We start from the raw sequence: 18,170 nt of genomic DNA on the forward strand, positions 1-18,170 counted from the left end.
ATACTGTGTTTAGGGCGATCAGACTCGCCATATTTTTCTGTACTGTCCCAAATAACACATTATACCGTTACAGAGAACACATGCTATAAAATATTGTTCCTTATTTTCCAACCCTGACACCCACCCATGGCATAGGCAGGGAATTTCATGCATATTTACCACCGTTTCCCACGAGAACACAGCAGACAGTTTTGCAATAATACCATCTGAATAGCTTGGAAGTCGTGACTTTGACTCTATGGGTTTAGCAGATCGCTACCGAGCCCCAACCACTAGAGACGTTTATAGCTGTATGTTACTCCTTAAGATATGGACTAAATATGAAATGTGACAGTTTCCCTTTAAAAGAACAATATGACAGCAGGAACAAGATCATTCATTTTACTAGCACAGTTGGACTCACTAAAGCCTCAAGCTCAAATTCCAGCGTCTTTTTCTTTGCTTTCAGCACAACGATGTCCTCCTGTTCTTTGTTCCGTTGATTCAGGAGTTCCTGCCTCCGGTTCCTCTCCCATTCCAGCTGTCTCTGGCGTTCCAGCTCCCTCTTTGCAGCCTATAGATGAGCATATGATAAAAACAAAGGATACAAAATATGAAGGCCCTTGATATAAAGACTCTACGGTGTCAACCTGTATCTACCAAATCATAAAGTGCAAGAGGATTTCTTGTTTTATCAAGCTACGCATGTCACAAATGTATGGATCAATAGAAGGAATACATTCCATTTGCTGTCTCCTTTCAATGCACAGCCTAGGATGCAGAATTCATTCTTATAGCTTTTTGCATCCATGGATTCTGATCACACAAGCATAGGTATTTGGTCTGCAAACACAACTATTCACAGCGCACGGCCCTTTAAATGGACAGAAACTGGTACTTTGAGACACATCTGAATGATTACTAAACCATTTTCATCAACGGCTCGTCCCATCCACCTAGAAGTGATCACCTCTCTCCTCTCTATTTCTTTCCTGCGCTCCTCTTCTCGCTGGCGTTCTAACTCTCGCTGTTTCTCCAGCTGTCTCTCCAGCTCCTGCTGCCGCTTGCGTTCGTGTTCCTGTCTCTCGCGCTCCTTTCTCTCCTGCTCCGCTCTTTCCAGCTGGGCCAGGCGTTCCTGTTCTTTCCGCTGCTGCTCCAGCAGAGCCTGACGTCTCTTTTCCAACTCGAGGTTCCCGCGCTCAAAGTTTTCTCGTTTCTTGTCTTCGAAGGTCACTGCGAGGCAATACAGACCAAGAAACACAATTATCCTCCTTATTATCCAAACTACTTCAACAAAACAAAACAAAAAAGGAAAGAAAGGCTGGTGACAGCATGGTAAAGGTTGTCACAATTTACACACACAAGGGACATCTATTCAAACAGAAGCGGATATGAGTTGTGGAAGTCAGCGCACTTACAGCCAGCTTTCATTCCACTAAACAATAACGTATTACGTAGGACTCCTACCTGGCAACTTTTTGTCTGTCTGCTGAGGCTCCTCTTCTGCCGGCTCTTCGGGGACCCGCTGATCAACAGACACCGAGCTCATTAAGGACAATCCGCTGCCAGAGCGAACTCGTCTGTAACGGTGAAAGGATGGAGACGTTTAGCTTGCAGTTTTAAAAACTTTCAGGTAGCAGCTGAACGAGTTATGGCAATGATAGTTATTATATTTTATATTATATATATATCGATGTGATTCATTAATTTTTCCTTTTAAAGATTTTCAGTTTATATTTTTGAAACTGGGCGCCACAAGCACTTTCCTTTGTGAACGATTTTATTTTACACGGTTGGCGCTGAGCTTTTGAACAACCTACATACGTTTATCTCAAATACATAACAGAACGTATCCCTTTAGGCCCAATTTAAAAGGGAAGGTTATATTTATATATTTAGATTAACACACTTAGAAAATGTTTTTTTTTTTTTCAAACTGCTTATTGCCATTGTGTCAAAATGGCACACGGAGCTTTATTACGTGGCATTCAGGGAAATCAGCTTGCCCGCTTCCACTTTCCGGTTCTCAGCCACAGAATGGATATTAAATGGTGTGTGACATAAGAACGCACATTTTTATGGCCATTCTGAGGGTGTATAGCCATTTAAATGAAGTAGCTCTGATGCAGAAGCCATTTCACTCAGCACTAAACATACCCACCTAAAAGATGGAGGGATATAGTCAGGAGGAAGGACGGGTGGCAAGGGCTGGCCAGACATCGCCACATCTATTAAATGCATCGCCAGGATGAACTCTTCGGCTGTTAGTTTTCCATCTTGATCAATGTCAGAAAGGTTCCTAAAATTGAAAGGTTACAAAGGTGTAAAGGACATGGATCGTGTATGTGTGCAGTTACAGAACAGACGGGGGGGGCATGATAAATGATATGATATTACTATAAATACTACATGAGGTGCCATATTATTATAAACCATTTGGGAAAGATATCCACAGGGACAGCTTTTAATGCAAATGCAGTTTACTTTATTTGTCTGCAAAAGCGTACGGATGATTCTTCTATACAACTCCGCCAATGAAGAACGCTTTGAGGGTTTTTTTTTTTAAATATACATTCCTAAGCCATCGAAAATTATACACAACTATTACATTTAAGAGAAGCTGCAGCGCCCCAGAGCTGCCTCCATTGTCATGTTTAAGATGAATGGGAGAGCTCTTTCTGTGCATGCGCTTGGGATGGGGGTAGGTGTCTCGTTGAAGCCCTTGGAACTCTTGCAACAGCCGGGGATGGAACTGCCTAGCAGCACATATATTGCATGCGGGCCGGATTCGGCTGAATCTACTGCAAGCCAAGCAGCAGGGAGGCAGACAATCACTGGGGCAGAGAATAGCGCGTAAGCAATGGTAAGCAAGGGATGCGCCGATTCACAAGGGGCTGGAAGTGAAATGTAAAGGGGACGCACAGCTATCATATGCATTAAAATGGCTATGATAACATATAGTTCTGTTTTTATTTCTTTTAATTATAATACACATACCATATCGTAGCTAGCTGGGCTTGTGGTAAACTTGACTGCATAAGGATTGTTCTTGCTTGAGGTCCTGAAGCAGACAAACATATTTGATAAATCTGACAAAAATCCCCTCTTGTGTACAGACACTTGCGTCTGTACGAAAAAATGTAATGCAGAATACGATCAAAAACACATTTATTTGCCTAGTCCTTAAACCCAAATGCATTACCCGTGATTTTATTTTAGGCAATGGAATATGTAAAAAGAATTAAACAGCTACTTGCGGAATATGACGTTTGGCAAAAAAAGCATAAAAATCTAATGGTTATTGCACCAGTTCTGCACTAGCTAAAAAGACTTTATTCAAGTGTGACCCTGGTGCAATAAATAAAACTTTGATTTATTTTGTAAACCTTGTAAAATTCTGCACCTTCTCTGGGCTTCTGAACTCAGAAGAGCCTGTTTGCCAATAATGGGATTTTTGTCCCCCAAAACAATTAACAAAAACTATCATATACAGGCAGGTGCCTACACTACCCCCCCCCCCACAGATGCATTAGATGACCCAAAGTGGCAGAACCAGCTACCTCTTCCTGCTACTAATGCCTCTCGCTATAAAACCAGCACCCGTCTTGCTTTCTGTAACACTTTATTGCTTTGCCTGCTTAGCTTTTAAGCCCTCAGGAATAATTACTCCTAAAATCATGTCTTCTGTTGTCACTGACAGCACAGAGCCCCCGATGCTATATTCTGCCTTGGGATTTTATGCCCCAAGTGCATTATTTGCATTGTTCTTCTAATTTACTTGTTATTTGCCATTCGGCTTGTCTACCCGGCTGCAGACTTTTGTGTCATCTGCAAAAAGATATCGTTTACCATTAAGACGTTCTGTAACATCACTGATAAAAATATTAAAATACTGATCCGAGGTACCCCACTAATAACAAGACCTTCCTCTGAATATACCCCCATTAACTACGACCTTCTGCCTCCTATAATTCAACCACTTCCTTATTCTTTCAATTACTTTACTATCCACACCCAAAGGCTAAAATGTATTTATGCATTAAATGTTTTATTGAGATCCAGATCTGCTCCTCCCGGGTCTATTATTTCAGTTACCCAGTGAAAAGAATAAATTCGGCTGGATTTTTCCGTTGGCGTGGTTTCCATTTACTGGCGTAAGGCTCTGCTTGGTCGATTATGGCTGTATCGGTTTTCATTGCAGTAACGTTATTGTGTGAGTTTTACCTGTTAAGTGGCCGCTCATGGTTTTGTCGTGGCTGTTGAATAGTTGTCTGTACTTAAGTCTTGATGACTGTGGCACAGCCCATTCTTGCAATGGCGGAGGGCTGTAGGGTAAAAGAAAAAAAAAAGATTTAAATAATATATATATATCTCACAAAGCAAAGGCTCTAAAATTACAATTTTTGCATTCCCATTTTGGAATAAATGGATGTGCACATAACATATATCGCAGCAGCGTGCAAGTTAAATACAGGGAGGTTAATAAGCTTATTTTTATCCTGTTTGCAAAAAGCCATAACCTGAAATTCAGATAATTCGACAGAAAGTCCATATCCCACTTACATGGCAACATCAAAAGACTGGGCTTTCTGTAGCTTGGTGTTCATCTGTGACCCAGCGCCTGACCGGCCAAACGATGAACTCTTTGGCAAAGTGGCTGCAAACATAAATTAACCAAGTTAACATTCATTTTAGGGTGGTTTAGACACATTTTATTACAGGTGAGGCTGTGTACTGGCAACATAAGCCACAAAGAGTAAACTGGAGCTCACAAGGCACTTAGTGAATATCTCCAGATCTCAGGTGCTCAGTTTTATGTTGTTGGCAAAACATCAGCCGTCATATTGTACCTGAAACAAGCCTGGCACGGAAAATGAACAGACGGCTGGCATGTCATTAATAAAACAATATGTTTATGTTCTGTCACAATATTTACAGCGCTTATGATGTCGCAAGTTAGAAAGTATTATAAACACAGTGGGTTCACCCTTGGAATATTTCTTTTGCAAGTCCGTGGCGAGTTCTAAGGTTATAGAGGTGGCCACAGGGACAGTTGCCTAAATGTAGTAACTTACAATACTCGCCAACCAAAGCGGCTTCCCCATAACAAGTAAAGACAAGAGGCCGCACTTCATTCAGAAGGTCAGCATCGCCGAAGTATGTACGGCCAGCTCAGCCCTTTCTATAGGGGACGTTCATTGAGTCTTAATGTAATATTAGAGTCAAGATGTCCCACCGTGTTGCCGTCAGGTAACCGTTTAAGTGAATCCACCCAATTTAACTAGAACAATAAAATTTAGAACTATACACTCAGCTGGGTATGAACCTTTTCTCCACTTATTTCTACACATCCATAACTTCAGCAGCAAGATCTCTGTGGAGACCTAATGTGCAGCTTGCAAAGTGCAAGACGAGCATCTCTGGGGGAGTCTTATCTAGACCGGGTCCCATGCGAGTATGTAGAAATATAAAACTAATTCATACACAGCTAGGACCTCAAAATTGGGTCTCCACAATAATGTGTGATATATTTGTACGTATGTACATACAAACACTGATTCTACACACACTGAAAGGGTACCAAAAAATTGCAGAAATTTTTAACGCATATTTTAAGGAAAGCAGAAATCTTGTTGCCTGCAGAATGTACTAGAGAAGTCACAAAACAAAGTGACAAGGAAAATTCGAAGAGACTGTTGTGGCCTCAATGACTTAAACGTAGGTAGCGTAGGTGCTCTATACAGTATCCCCGGCGAAAGTCAAACCCTAGACATTGATTGGCGCCACTCAGTAAGAAAGCAGAGTTTGCCATTAAGATCAAGCAGCGTACCAGAGTGAGCAAAAGCAGGGAGAGGCTGTATTACGGCAGGGGCTCCGTTAGCCAAGGGTGGCACAGCACCGGCGGGGACGACAGGGGGCACTATAGGAGGAGACATTCCTACTACCGGAATGGTTGGCAATGGCACAGGAGCTACGGCGGCAATGGGAGGCATGGCAGCCATTCCACTCATACCTGGAAAACACAAAAATAAAAGTGTGGCGTATAGAACCAGAGAAACTAAGTCTGCAAGAGGAGAGAAAAGTATCAGCTGCAATGTTAGGTGTTGGAGATATATATATATATATATGAAAGGTTTTAAAAACTACAAAAAAAAGAAAGGAAAAAAACATCATTGACGCACAGCAAGAGACATTTAACTGCCCGAGTTTACCGCATACACACGTTATAGTGAGGAAATCGTACTAACCGAACGATGCCGGCGCAGGCACAGAAAGCGGCGGCTTCAGCATGAGTGAGGGCAGGACGGAGGGCAGGGGGTAACCTTGGAGCTTTAGCTTAATGAGTTTCATGGCTATGGAGAACTCCAGCTGGTCCATTCGGCCGTCATTGTTCATGTCAGCCAGAGCCCTAAAAAACAACGAAAACCAATCAGAAACCACACAGAGCCAGTAACGGCCGGGCACGCCTGCGGAGCACGTCTTTACATAGAAATCATTCCATACAAGAGGCAGCTTTGAGTTTTAGATATCAGGTAAAACGGGCTGCTGCTTTTTATTGATTTATATAGTGCCATCATATTCCACGGCGCTGCATAATAGGAAAAAGGGAGTTAAGTAGTGTATCACTTAATTTGGATTTAAAGCAACAAAAAGGTAAGAAAGTCCCTTGCCTTGTGAGCTGACAATTTAGACCTTGACATTTAAGCCAAAACAGTGTATTAAAGAAACCAGTAAAAGCAGATGAAAACAACATTTCTTTTAAATTACACCCATCCATTTTTCATGACAATCTATACATTAAACTTTTTTATCTGTTCTATTAAAAAGCTAAACAATGGGATTTCACCGCTTAATCTTGCAACTCGACAGTCGTTCAGACTTCCATTTATACTAAAAATCCACGCTTAAAACGGCGAGCATCAGATGGACCCGATCACCGGGGCTGATACAAGAAAGGATATCATCAATATTTAATTTCTCTAAGAGGGAAGTTTTCTAGCACGATCCATATAGCACATCAGCTGGCAAGCCAAGTGCTAGTAAGGTTAGTCTTTATGGCTACGGGGCATGTAGTTTGACGGATATTCAATCTATAGCTTAGGCAGGGTTTGTAGCACTTAAGCACGCTAAACGGCAATATATAAGCTAGAGAACAGAGTAGGATTCATTCATCTGCAAAATCCCTCCATGCATTTGCAAAACACACAATGAAAGTGTAAAGGGACACCCCAGCCATCACATGCACTTTAACGATAGCTGCGCGGCCCCTTTACAGTTACATAGGCTGGAAAAAGACCTGCGGCCATCAAGTTCAGAATTTCCCACATCTGTTTATTTCTTAGCGGCATCTTGTGTTAGGAGGGGACGGATGCCGACAATGTTTTAAAGATGGTAAACGAGAGGTCAAGAATGACACCAAGGCAGCAAGCTTAAGGGGATGGAGAGATTATTGCACCATTGACATAGAGGGAAAGTTACCATTAGACGGAGGGAATGTGAGGAGTTAAGGTTCCAGGGTTGGAAATGTCAGTGTTGTGAGGAGCAAGCAGTAGTTGGGGCTTCATTGCCCAGAGTAGGGGTGAGGGCGGAGAGGAGAGGGAGTTCATGACGCTAAAATTTGCGCATCAGCCTTTATTTCGCATCCTTGTTCCATACGTACCATATCTGTGCGAGAACGGGTGGCTGTAATCCGGACTGAAGGAAGAAATTCCTAGCTTGGTCTCCTGAACATAAAAAGGAAGAGACAAAGATATAAAAGTCATATCTGTACTTGGGGGTCTTTTAAAAGCCCACCACTAGTCTCTTGGGATTAGAACATACGACAAATAGACCGACCCATCTGTCCAGGAAAAGACGGCGTCTTTAGTCGAAGTTCATACCTTGGCCAACGCAGCCATGTCTTGAAATACATTTTTAATTTTTCATGGAAAGCATCATGTCTCTCCTGACTGCCTACTAATCGCGTGCTTTAGGTTACCAAGATAAGCACGAGGGTTGATCGCCTTTTTCACGAAAGGATAGAGAGATATATATATTTTTTTTTTATTACAATTAAAAAAGGCATTACACACATTAAGTGTTTTTGTAACTGTTCCTTTTAATATAGAAAGAGGTCCCCTCAATCCGTAAACTTAAATTTGGACTTTCATATATTGTAACCGACAATAACCGGGTAAATGTATTAAATCGGCAGTAAATTACCGTATTTGCCCGAATATAGGCCGCACCCCCCAGACACTTTAGGTTTTTAAAGTGGGGGTGCGGTCTATATTCGGGGTTTAGCGCAGGGATGCGCAGTTTGTGTCGCCCGACACCCAGGACATGCAGTTCCAGGCGAATGTTTTTATCCTTTTTTATTTAACCCTGCTGCAGGTAAAGATCTGGATCCTCTTCTCCGGTTTAGACAACCTTCGCTGTCAGCACTTCCGCTGTAGCTTCTATGGTTGAGCACCGTCGTGACATAACCTTCCGGTGCTCCACCATAGAAGCTCTGGCGGAAGTGCCAGCAGCAGAGGTTGTCTACGTGCATCGCGCAGACATCCGTCTGCCCCGATAAACACCAGGGAGTCTGGGGGTGCATTCGTAAGTCGGGGGGGTGGCACTTCTAGGAAGCAGAGTGGCATATGAGGGGGCAGAGTGGCATAAAGCATATCAGGGGGGCAGAGGGGCATATCTACAAGTAAAGTGCATTATGAATTAAGGGGGGGGGACCTTAAAATCCGTTTTCTGTCCGTGTATAACATATGCTGACAAACTGTATAATAGATACCAAAAGTGTTAAAATACATGTATGCCTCTTCATTAGATAAAAATTCTGTTTTACCATTACAATAATATGTATTTTTTTCTTTAAAAATATATTTTTCTTTAAAATAGCACCAAACTTTAAGGGTGCGGCCTATATTCGAGCCAATACGGTACGTCATGTCAGCAGTTAATGGAATACATTTTTTTATTAGCCTACTAACGTCTATGCAGGAACGGTTTACATTGTTATTTACCAGACACAAGAAGCTCAAATGCCAACCATGGTGCAGGGCCTTTAAAATCCAATTACTTCCAAACCTCTAGGACTTTCATATTACTTGGTAGCAGAGAGCACAGAAAGGCAATCCTTAATTAATGTGACACATTGTCAGTGGTAGGTTTAATTAAATTCGAAACGCATGTGTTTGGCATAGATTCGTAAATAAATTAAGAACTATTTACAAGGAACAGCGTTCGGAAGTCAGGCTTCCATTTCCAGCATTAATTGGATCCCGAGAAGGATTAACGGGGCAAATCAGATTAATACGAGGATGGAAAGAGCTGCCGCTGCTTTGCAATTCCTGGCACACCCAAAGACGTTACTACATGCCAGACATTTATAAGCTGTCCGCAGCTAATTGGGCTTTTAGATAAAGGAACTGCTTTAAAGAGATATGATTTTTGGCAACCTTTCAAGATTCCGGAAGGCGACTCAGTCGGGGAGGCCAGGAAAAAAAAAATATATATATTTAAATATTTAAAATCTAAACAGAATTAGAATAACCAAGAATTTTTTTTTTTTTAAATAGATTTGATTACTATATATTATAGAAAAAAAATCCTGTTGCAAGAATCTGAATATATTTTTTTATAGATTTGATTATATATTATAGAAAATAAGGTCATAAGTTCAATGGCCACGGGAAAAATGTGGACAAAATACTTTTAGAATATTGTATTTATATATTTATTACTAAAGCATGGACTTCATGATACGTCCATAACTGTTTAAGACGATACCTTTTATTGGTCCAACATAGAAAAATATTTACGTAAATTACATAAGCTTTCAGAACCTCAGAGGTCTCTTCGTCAGATGGTTTTGTTTTACATTTTGCTTTTCTAGAGAATTGGGGTTACTGCATTATTTAGTCATTTACAAGTGAAAGGAGCCTGGAATAAAACCTCATTTTTGTACTCAGATGGGATTGAACATAGAACGCAAAGCCTAATTTCAGACCTTCTCCTTCAATGAATCTGTATGACGGGAGCTATGAACTGTACATTTAAATTCAACATTCTGTTTAACCCTTTCCAACCTCACCAGTGATAAACCCAGCCATGGGCTTGAGTCCATGGAATTGCTGGTCATGTTTGGCTCTTTCCTCCACAGTTATGGCCCAGATGTCCAAGTTCCCTAAAAGACAGAGAACAAAAGAAACAGATGAGTTGCAACAATGCTTGGCACGTGAATCACATTGTAGGCAAGCTATGGAAACATTCATAAGCAGAAGTGTTACTTCAAACGCATGGATCTATGAAACCACAGACTGGGGGTAACACCCATGGCTCTGAGCCAGCCTTAGCCATATACCCCATGAAAGGCAGGCCTGACCCTTCACCCCAGGTAGTTAAAGGGAGGCCGCAGAACTTTACTGCTTATGATAACAGAGAGAATGCATTCAAGCAGCCATTCAGCGTCTCAGCATGTCTGATCGCAGAATTGGTGGGAAGCTGCAGCTTCTCCCCAAGTACATTTCTTTTACAAGCTTTAAGAACGCATGCATGTATTTTCATAGGTGTTCATTGTGCAGGGGGCTCCCTGAGACACTCGAGCGTAACTTTAACGGATAGGCTGCTGCAGCCTGAAACTTTGTGAATTCATCCCCAGGTCTAAATGGGCAGTAATGTCCTATGTGTATTTAATAACATTTATCGTTACAGATTAAGGGGTCCCCCACCACCCTAAACCCGACATGTTTCCAGGCACGTGGAGTCGGGAATACTGGATGACTTCCTGGAACCTAGACTTTTCTTTACAGTTTTATGTATGCTTTTCTACTAACGTACGAATGTGATGACGCAGAGCCCCCTGCGTATGTTTGTAAAATCCCAGATGCTTCATAAGCAACATTCCCAGAACACACACTTACCCCCGAAAGGAGCCCCAAACTGAGCCATGGTCACGTCCCGTTCAGCTTGCCCACAGGTGCCTGGAACCAAAGACAAAATAAAGATTCAGTCGAGGAGCAGCTGGCAGCAAATAAGGTGCTTTAACCAAAAACAAAAATATAAGACCAAGAAAAAATGTAATCAAAAAAAACCAATCAATATTTTTTCTCACTGAGCAGCAACAATGCAAGCAAAGCATAGCTGCACACATTTATTTATATATATTATTATTATATATATATATAAACACAAAATGAATTAAAATAATAATATGGAGGTCCAAGGCTTGTATGATGTATAGTGGCCCCCTTAATGAATACTGAAGTACGAGAGTTTAAATCATAACCCCCCATTTAGTGAATATACCCCAAGGTAACTTTGCTGGATATCTTTCCAGAAAAGCAAAGACTCCGCGCAGTTAGTGAAATCCACACAGATTACCTTTGTTTAACAAAAACTAACGCTTTAAACTACAAAACAGGATTATGTATGTCAACGTTTGGATACAATTAGTAAGCGCAGCCAACAATTTATGTCGGTGTTTGCCTTCCTGAAATGTTGGAGCCAGAAAGCTTGGACAGGATCCAAGACAAAGCTCTATACATTACAGAGATTACATACGGGCCGCTTCATAACAGCCATCAGAAAACACAGCCCGGCGTATACCGGCCCAGAGCAGAGTCCATGAGCCGGGAGGAGGCAGACTGCTAGCCCATACTATTCCGAAGGGATAGTCGTTCTTCCTTCGCTATCACCCCTCAGATCAGATTCAGCAAAGAAGCAGGACAAAAAACAACATGTTCAAGAGCAAAATAATGCATTCCAACGGGAAACTCAAAGTATTAAAAATAATGACATTAACAGATTAACCAACACAGCGGGCCATGGAGCACAGGAGTGATGGGAGTGATAAAGGGCCATTGGAACACAGGAGTGATGGGAGTGATAAAGGGCCATTGGAGCACAGGAGTGATGGGAGTGATAAAGGGCCATTGGAGCACAGGAGTGATGGGAGTGATAAAGGGCCATTGGAGCACAGGAGTGATGGGAGTGATAAAGGGCCATTGGAGCACAGGAGTGATGGGAGTGATAAAGGGACTCTGTACATCTATGAAGAGATTCCTTTAAAAACCAGTCATTTCCAGCTACAATAGTAATTTACAACATTAACCCTGTCTGCGCTGGATTTCTGATCCATTTCTTCTTATTTTAATAAATCATTGAGTTTCTAAAACTCTCCTAGTGTGCATTCCACGATAAAAGGGCGTCTTAACTTTGCAAAGGGTCCGCATTAATACCTCCGGCACTATTGCGGACGGGGTCAGGCAGCCTCTGTAAAGGTGGGGTAAAGAAGGCAGATAACTTCAGGACAGGTTATTGCGTTATATAGCTCCATCGTATTCGGCAGCGCTGTACAACGGTCGGCTCCTACACACAGATCTCCACTCCCACTCAGGAGCGGGAATTCTGCAAACGTTAATGTCAATGACCATGGGTCTAAACTGCGGCTCACGCTTGTAAAGCGCGGCAGATCTCAGCAGAGTATATCTCTCCGTCTGTTCATTTTAAGAAGAAGCCACCATCGGCCAGGTTCACGCGGTCGCTCACTGGGCACAGTGCAGGATTATTTTGCCACCCAAATCAGACCCATTTAGTTATATCCAACCTCTGCCTTAATCCAGAGCGGGCGACGCTTCCCAGGAGAGGAGTCTCCGCCAGAACGCACGGCCCCAAAGACAGCAGAGTAAACACAGCTGGCGCTCCCCGCTGACTTCATGCGCGGCCAGACATTTCACACACGGGTGCGCAAAGCTCGCCGGGGAAGCCAACGCCGGGTCACAAGTGTTTACTGCGCTTAAACAATTCCAACGGCCGGTCAAGAAACAGAATGTTCTCCGGGTGCAGAACAGGCGAGACGGACGACACATTATGGGATTAGTTTGGGTTATAAAAAAAATAAACACATTGAAAGCACTCACACTTTCCCAGCCAGTACTGGCTTCTTATGCTGAAATAAACAGGTTTTTACTTTACTAAGAGGGTAGTAGATACGTGGAACATGGTCAAGGCTGAAGTGACAGATGTTAATACAGTGAGGGAATTTGAACATGCCCAAGACGAGACCAAGTCGGAGTCTTTACAGCAGGAAAAACACATGTAATGTTTCTATATTTTCATTGAGATGCGCAGAACGTCCAACTAAACATAAAAAAAGTGACTTGGGAAAGAAAATGGAAATCAACATCCGCACGGAGCCAAAAAGCTCCGAAATATAAATAAAAGCGATACGATTATGTTGATTAAGTACATGAATAATCCAGCACTAACACAGCTGATGGAAGCCGCGCTCGGCTCTATTTTTAGGCCCCGCAGATAATCCTCTGTGTTTACTGAACATGTTACACGCCAATGAGAACGGGTCATACAAAGTGTCAGCTCTGGGTAACAGTTTCACGTATAGAGGAGGGGGCAGTTTGGTTAGACGAGCCATACTTTCATGAAGCTCGTCCCACCCATCCTGAAAAGAATCTTTTGTGATCCGACGCCCGGAGTCAGAGGAATTCTAATATATTTACCAAACCGTGTCGTTTATATTGAAGAAAAAGTACCTTTTCTCGCAGGACACAGAAGCAAATGAATGAATGAAGTCTGGACAGGCACCATGTATTTACTTGCATTGAATTTGATTCTACATAAGACCCATTCGGCCCCATCTGGTTGATGAGGCAGGGTTTTCACTGGAAAGGATTGTGCAAGAAGCAGCCTCCGCGGGGTTAACAGGAAAGGGAAGAGTCTGAAACGGCGCAGTCAGCAAAGGCCGAGGATGTGAACTTTCAGAAAAAGTCACCCAAAAGCGATTTCTGCGTTTATCTTTTATAAAAAGTACAGCCGGGACGTTTAGGCTCCTTGTGAAGTTGTTTTTTCTGATCTAGACTCCCGGCGATCACTTACTTGGCTTTCCAGCCGGGGCAGACAGACTACGGACGCCGCGGTGGCCGATCCCCGGAGGAGATCACAGCTAAAAGTTATTCACAGAGAGGAAAGACTAGAAGTGCAGCAACGTGAAAATGCCTGAAATGGCACAGAATATGGGGAAAAAATAAAACAAACAAAAAACACTGATCTCATTAAGAATCTCAACCTTTAAAACGGTATCAAGCTTTGAACATTTAGAATCTCTGTACACGGTTTGCAAAATAAAATGCATCAGGAAAGACTGGAGGTCTCGATACGTACGGCTCGGAGTAAAGAGACGAGAGAGAAATATTGGAATAATAAGGACAGGCGGGAAGAGAAGCGAGAAGCGTTAGAACAAGGAGGCCCGCGGCTCACATGTAACAGAAGGAAGTTTCTATGTAGTTTTAGCGGCCAACTGCTTACAAACATTTACCGATAAAGAACTTAAACTCGTTTGGGGAAGGAATAAAATGAAAACGTGCCGATTACCCAGTGGCCTGTGACCTACAAAAGCCGGATCCCGCCTAGGGTGCAGTCAGCCAAAACAAGCAAACGCAGAAGTAACAAGTCACTTTACAAGCGGCAGACGAAACGGATTCCTGCCCCATTCATCTAACCCCCTCTCCCCTCTGCCTTCAGCCCACCTGCCCCACACCTCCATTAAACCCTCGATAAACATCCCCGGCAGGCAGCGGTAACGACGATCCCGCCACCTTCTCTGTAGCGGCTCGGACACCATTATATTCACACGCTTAGTACTTAATAGTCACACTATATGGCGCGATAACAGTCCCGGCGTGGACCTCCTCGCTTACAGCACCTACAGCAACACCAACAGCACCTCGCCGACGAGACCCAGGAGGAGGTGAAACGCAGGTCCGGGTTCTCTGGGGGAAACGGGTCTCACATTCTGCTTTGTATGTCTACTAAAAGTAGGGATCTAACAGCGCATGCATGGACACCGCTGGTACCCCGGACACTGCCTATTCCAACACCAAGCTGGGACATTAGAAGCGTGGAAGGGACGTTGCTGGGGCAAAACTTTCATTACACTCCCCAATACATTAAGCAAATAAACCTTATTCTTGCCTCTGAAGGTTTGGTCTCATAAAGTCAACTAAAGCGAGCTTGTTGCAGGAGAAGCTCACCGGGTTGGCCCTGAGTCGGTCCTGTATAAAGCTCATGGTGTCTGACCTTTAAGCCAAGGAGTTGGGATTTTACAGGATCCCTCCATCTGTATGCGAGATGGAGCAATTTAATTTGCTTTAATGGGGGTAGCCATCACATGGATTTAACAAACAGCCCCGTCACTGACCCCGTAAAGGATAAGCCCGGACGCAGCCGCTTTCAAAACCTCTCTACCCCAATACAGAAAAATAACTCGGCCGCAAATGACATAGCGGAGCGCGTTCCCTACAAGGCACCATGACAAGAATATCAGGAGAGGAGGATCTTTGCGTATTTTTTTTATGATTATTGTTTTGCTCTTAAGGCAGAGGCTCACCTCACCCACGACACGTTCCAGCGCTCGAGACAACATGTCACGTATGAATACAACAGAAGATCTCCTAAAATCCAGTTTCATTTTACTACGTGCGGACCGTAATTATATACGTATAATATCTCCGGAAAGGTCTGCCTGATACTGTAACTTTTAGTAAGTAAGGATATTGCGGTTTTAGTCTGGAAAGATGTTCCTCTCGGATGCCTTTGACACAAAGCCTGCAAAAGAAAAGGTATCTCGCCAAACAGCCCTTCCTTCATCAAGATGTTCAGCAAGTGTTCAGATCGCAGCGAAAGATTAATCCAGCACACCCACACATGCAGTAGCGTCACCAAGTCAGTCATTTAACAAAAATTTAGCACGTCCTTCAGCGATTTCATGAACAAAAAACAAAATACTCTGTGACGCCCGGGAATATTAAAGTTTAACATCCTCCAAATCTTTAGTCTTGCAAGGCCATTACGGTTCCTCTCACAAGAAACTCTCTTGCAGGAGTTGGTCCCTAATAATGTATTGTTAAAAACGGTGAAATTTAAAACGTTCCGGATTCCCTTATTATTATTATTATTATTATGAGACCGTAGTATCTGCAAGTCAGTTAAAAAGTCTGACAAACAGAATGTACACCTGAACACAAAAATGACCTGACGTGCCAACACCGCGGAGTAACCGAAGATAAACAAAAGCATTGCCGTTAAAATGCCAACGGTTTACACCGGCATGAAACCAACCCCCCCTGTGCGGCTGTGCATTTAACAGCTTTGAAAATTGGGCTTCAGCATCTGTTAAGGGAAACAGGAAATTGGAACAGTTTGGGATGAATTCCCGAAAAGCTGCATAAAATATGCGGAATACAATCATTTATTACAGACACTTCGGTAACAGCACCACCCGGTTAACTCGAGCTTTCTAGGATGTTAAAGGGACGCTCCAGCCACCACGTGCTCTTTAATGTGTAGGACAGCGGCTCGGCCTCTTTACATTCATGTGGCGAACGCGTGGAGAGATTCCGCAAATCCCATTCATCAGCGGTTTCTTCCTGGAGGAGACGTGTGAACACTTCCCCTGACTCAGGCTTTACTTATCACTGCTGCGCTCCAGCCGGCCGGCGACCTGAACGGGACGTAGAAAATACATACAAGTACCCCAACCTTCCTACACCCGAAGCTACAACTCATCCGTATCCTGGCTGGAGGTGATAGATAATTTGTTTTTCTGGGGGGGGGGACCACATGTAACATGACGGTTCCCGATGCATGCGTGGTAGCCTTGAACTATGTTTTTAGCAGATCAGCTGGCAGCACACAAGATGAGTTATAAGCCCCAACTCCTTATCATACTGCCTGTGGTAAACAATAGAATGGCTCAGTCTTAACCACCGACTCAGACACCCTCACTAAGAAAAGTCTATGGAGGAACGGACTTCATTAGCATTGCCATAAAGCATCAGCTCAGTGTGGTGTTTGAGCCGGGAAAGTCCCCCAAAATATCACATGACTGACAGCAATGGCCGCCTCCAGGTCTGCAGGTAAACGGAGGTTATTGGGAGAAAACAATAAAACCAACTTCTTTGTAAACAACAGACATTACTGTATACAGCGCCGGGGCTTGTGCTCAATGAGAAAAATTTTACGAGAGGTCCCCTTTAATGTTACATTTGGCACGAAGGGTTAAAACGAAAGGAAAAAAAACTCTTGGATCTGCTTTTGTGTCGTTTCTTGATAGAAGAAAAAAAACCCTAAGAAAGTTTACCTGTTGAAAGTAATAAACAATCTTTGCCATCCGATGCCATCAGACAAATGGTTTATTTGGCGGTAGGCTTGATTATGAATAATTATATTTGGGACACTCGCGGCTCGAGATACCGACAGGTCTGTTACGGCAACACAACGTTCGGCACATTGAGAAGCCAGAAAACACATAAGAAGTGCCACAAATCTCACACACTTTCAGACAGCAGCATCTGTACAACAAAAAGCCTTCCCGCTGACGAAAGGAAGTTTCACCAACTCAGAGGGTGGTGGATTAACGGAACAGACCCCCGGTAGAAGTGGTAGAGGTTAATAAAGTATTTAAACATGGATAGGCATAGGGCTCCTGAATCTAATCATTGAGTCTGTACTGCAGCAGAAAAAGGCAGACTAGATGGCCAAATGGGTCTCAGCCGTCAGATTCTGGCTAAAATTCATATTTCTATCATAAAAATACGACATCTATAGAAAGAATCTGAAAACAAAGTAGATGGAGAGCTATGAGGGCAGCTGTAGGATTTGGGGAGGTATTTGGCTCTTGACCCCTCTATTCACCCGTCTTAGTATCTCAACGCTGCACAAAGTCTCCCGGTGCAGAAAAGAAACGCGGGTGAGGTTTTTTGTCTGTACTTCTTTATCATCAAGTGTTTAAAAACAACGGGGAGGAATCCTTATAACAGAACCCATTCATCCATCAGACACAATACAGAACCCGGGGGGGTGGGGTTCACAGAGCACACAGTTATACAGCGACACGCAACGCTACCGAGTCACAAACAGATAACCGGGACCTTCTGCGATGCGATAATTCTCTCAATTGTTGGTAATTACATTTAGATCTATAACGTAGAGCAACACGAGCGGACCGTCCACGCGATTCCCTTATCAGAAACCACGGGAGAACCACAGCCGCCAGCGTCGCTCCTTCACACGTTATATCCTTATGTGACGAATAGGCTCCTTGGGACATTTCTGCGACTTAAAGCAAAATTAATTGGGCGGGGGGAAAAAAAACAAACATTCAGGCCATCCGGAGCATTTCCTGGGACTGAAGGAAA

The 18,170-nt window shown here is 43.2% G+C and overlaps 1 protein-coding gene across 2 annotated transcripts in view; it reads right to left on the minus strand.

Moving 5' to 3' along the window:
- ITSN1 (intersectin 1) overlaps positions 1-18,170 on the minus strand; it is a 45,988-nt gene that overhangs the window by 26,683 nt on the left and 1,135 nt on the right. For both annotated transcript variants that reach the window (XM_053456533.1, XM_053456532.1), the window contains exons 2-13: positions 10,881-10,940; positions 10,052-10,144; positions 7,640-7,703; positions 6,228-6,388; positions 5,810-5,992; positions 4,543-4,636; positions 4,204-4,304; positions 2,977-3,040; positions 2,141-2,278; positions 1,447-1,559; positions 950-1,212; positions 404-553 (exon numbers count right to left, since the gene is read on the minus strand). In XM_053456533.1, coding sequence (XP_053312508.1) covers positions 404-553; positions 950-1,212; positions 1,447-1,559; positions 2,141-2,278; positions 2,977-3,040; positions 4,204-4,304; positions 4,543-4,636; positions 5,810-5,992; positions 6,228-6,388; positions 7,640-7,703; positions 10,052-10,144; positions 10,881-10,908 — 1,452 coding nt within the window. In that variant the 5' untranslated portion in view covers positions 10,909-10,940. The remainder of the gene's footprint in view (positions 1-403; positions 554-949; positions 1,213-1,446; positions 1,560-2,140; positions 2,279-2,976; positions 3,041-4,203; positions 4,305-4,542; positions 4,637-5,809; positions 5,993-6,227; positions 6,389-7,639; positions 7,704-10,051; positions 10,145-10,880; positions 10,941-18,170) is intronic.

This window comes from Spea bombifrons, chromosome 2 (genome assembly GCF_027358695.1).
Source record: "Spea bombifrons isolate aSpeBom1 chromosome 2, aSpeBom1.2.pri, whole genome shotgun sequence".
In the NCBI taxonomy this organism is placed as follows: domain Eukaryota; kingdom Metazoa; phylum Chordata; class Amphibia; order Anura; family Pelobatidae; genus Spea; species Spea bombifrons.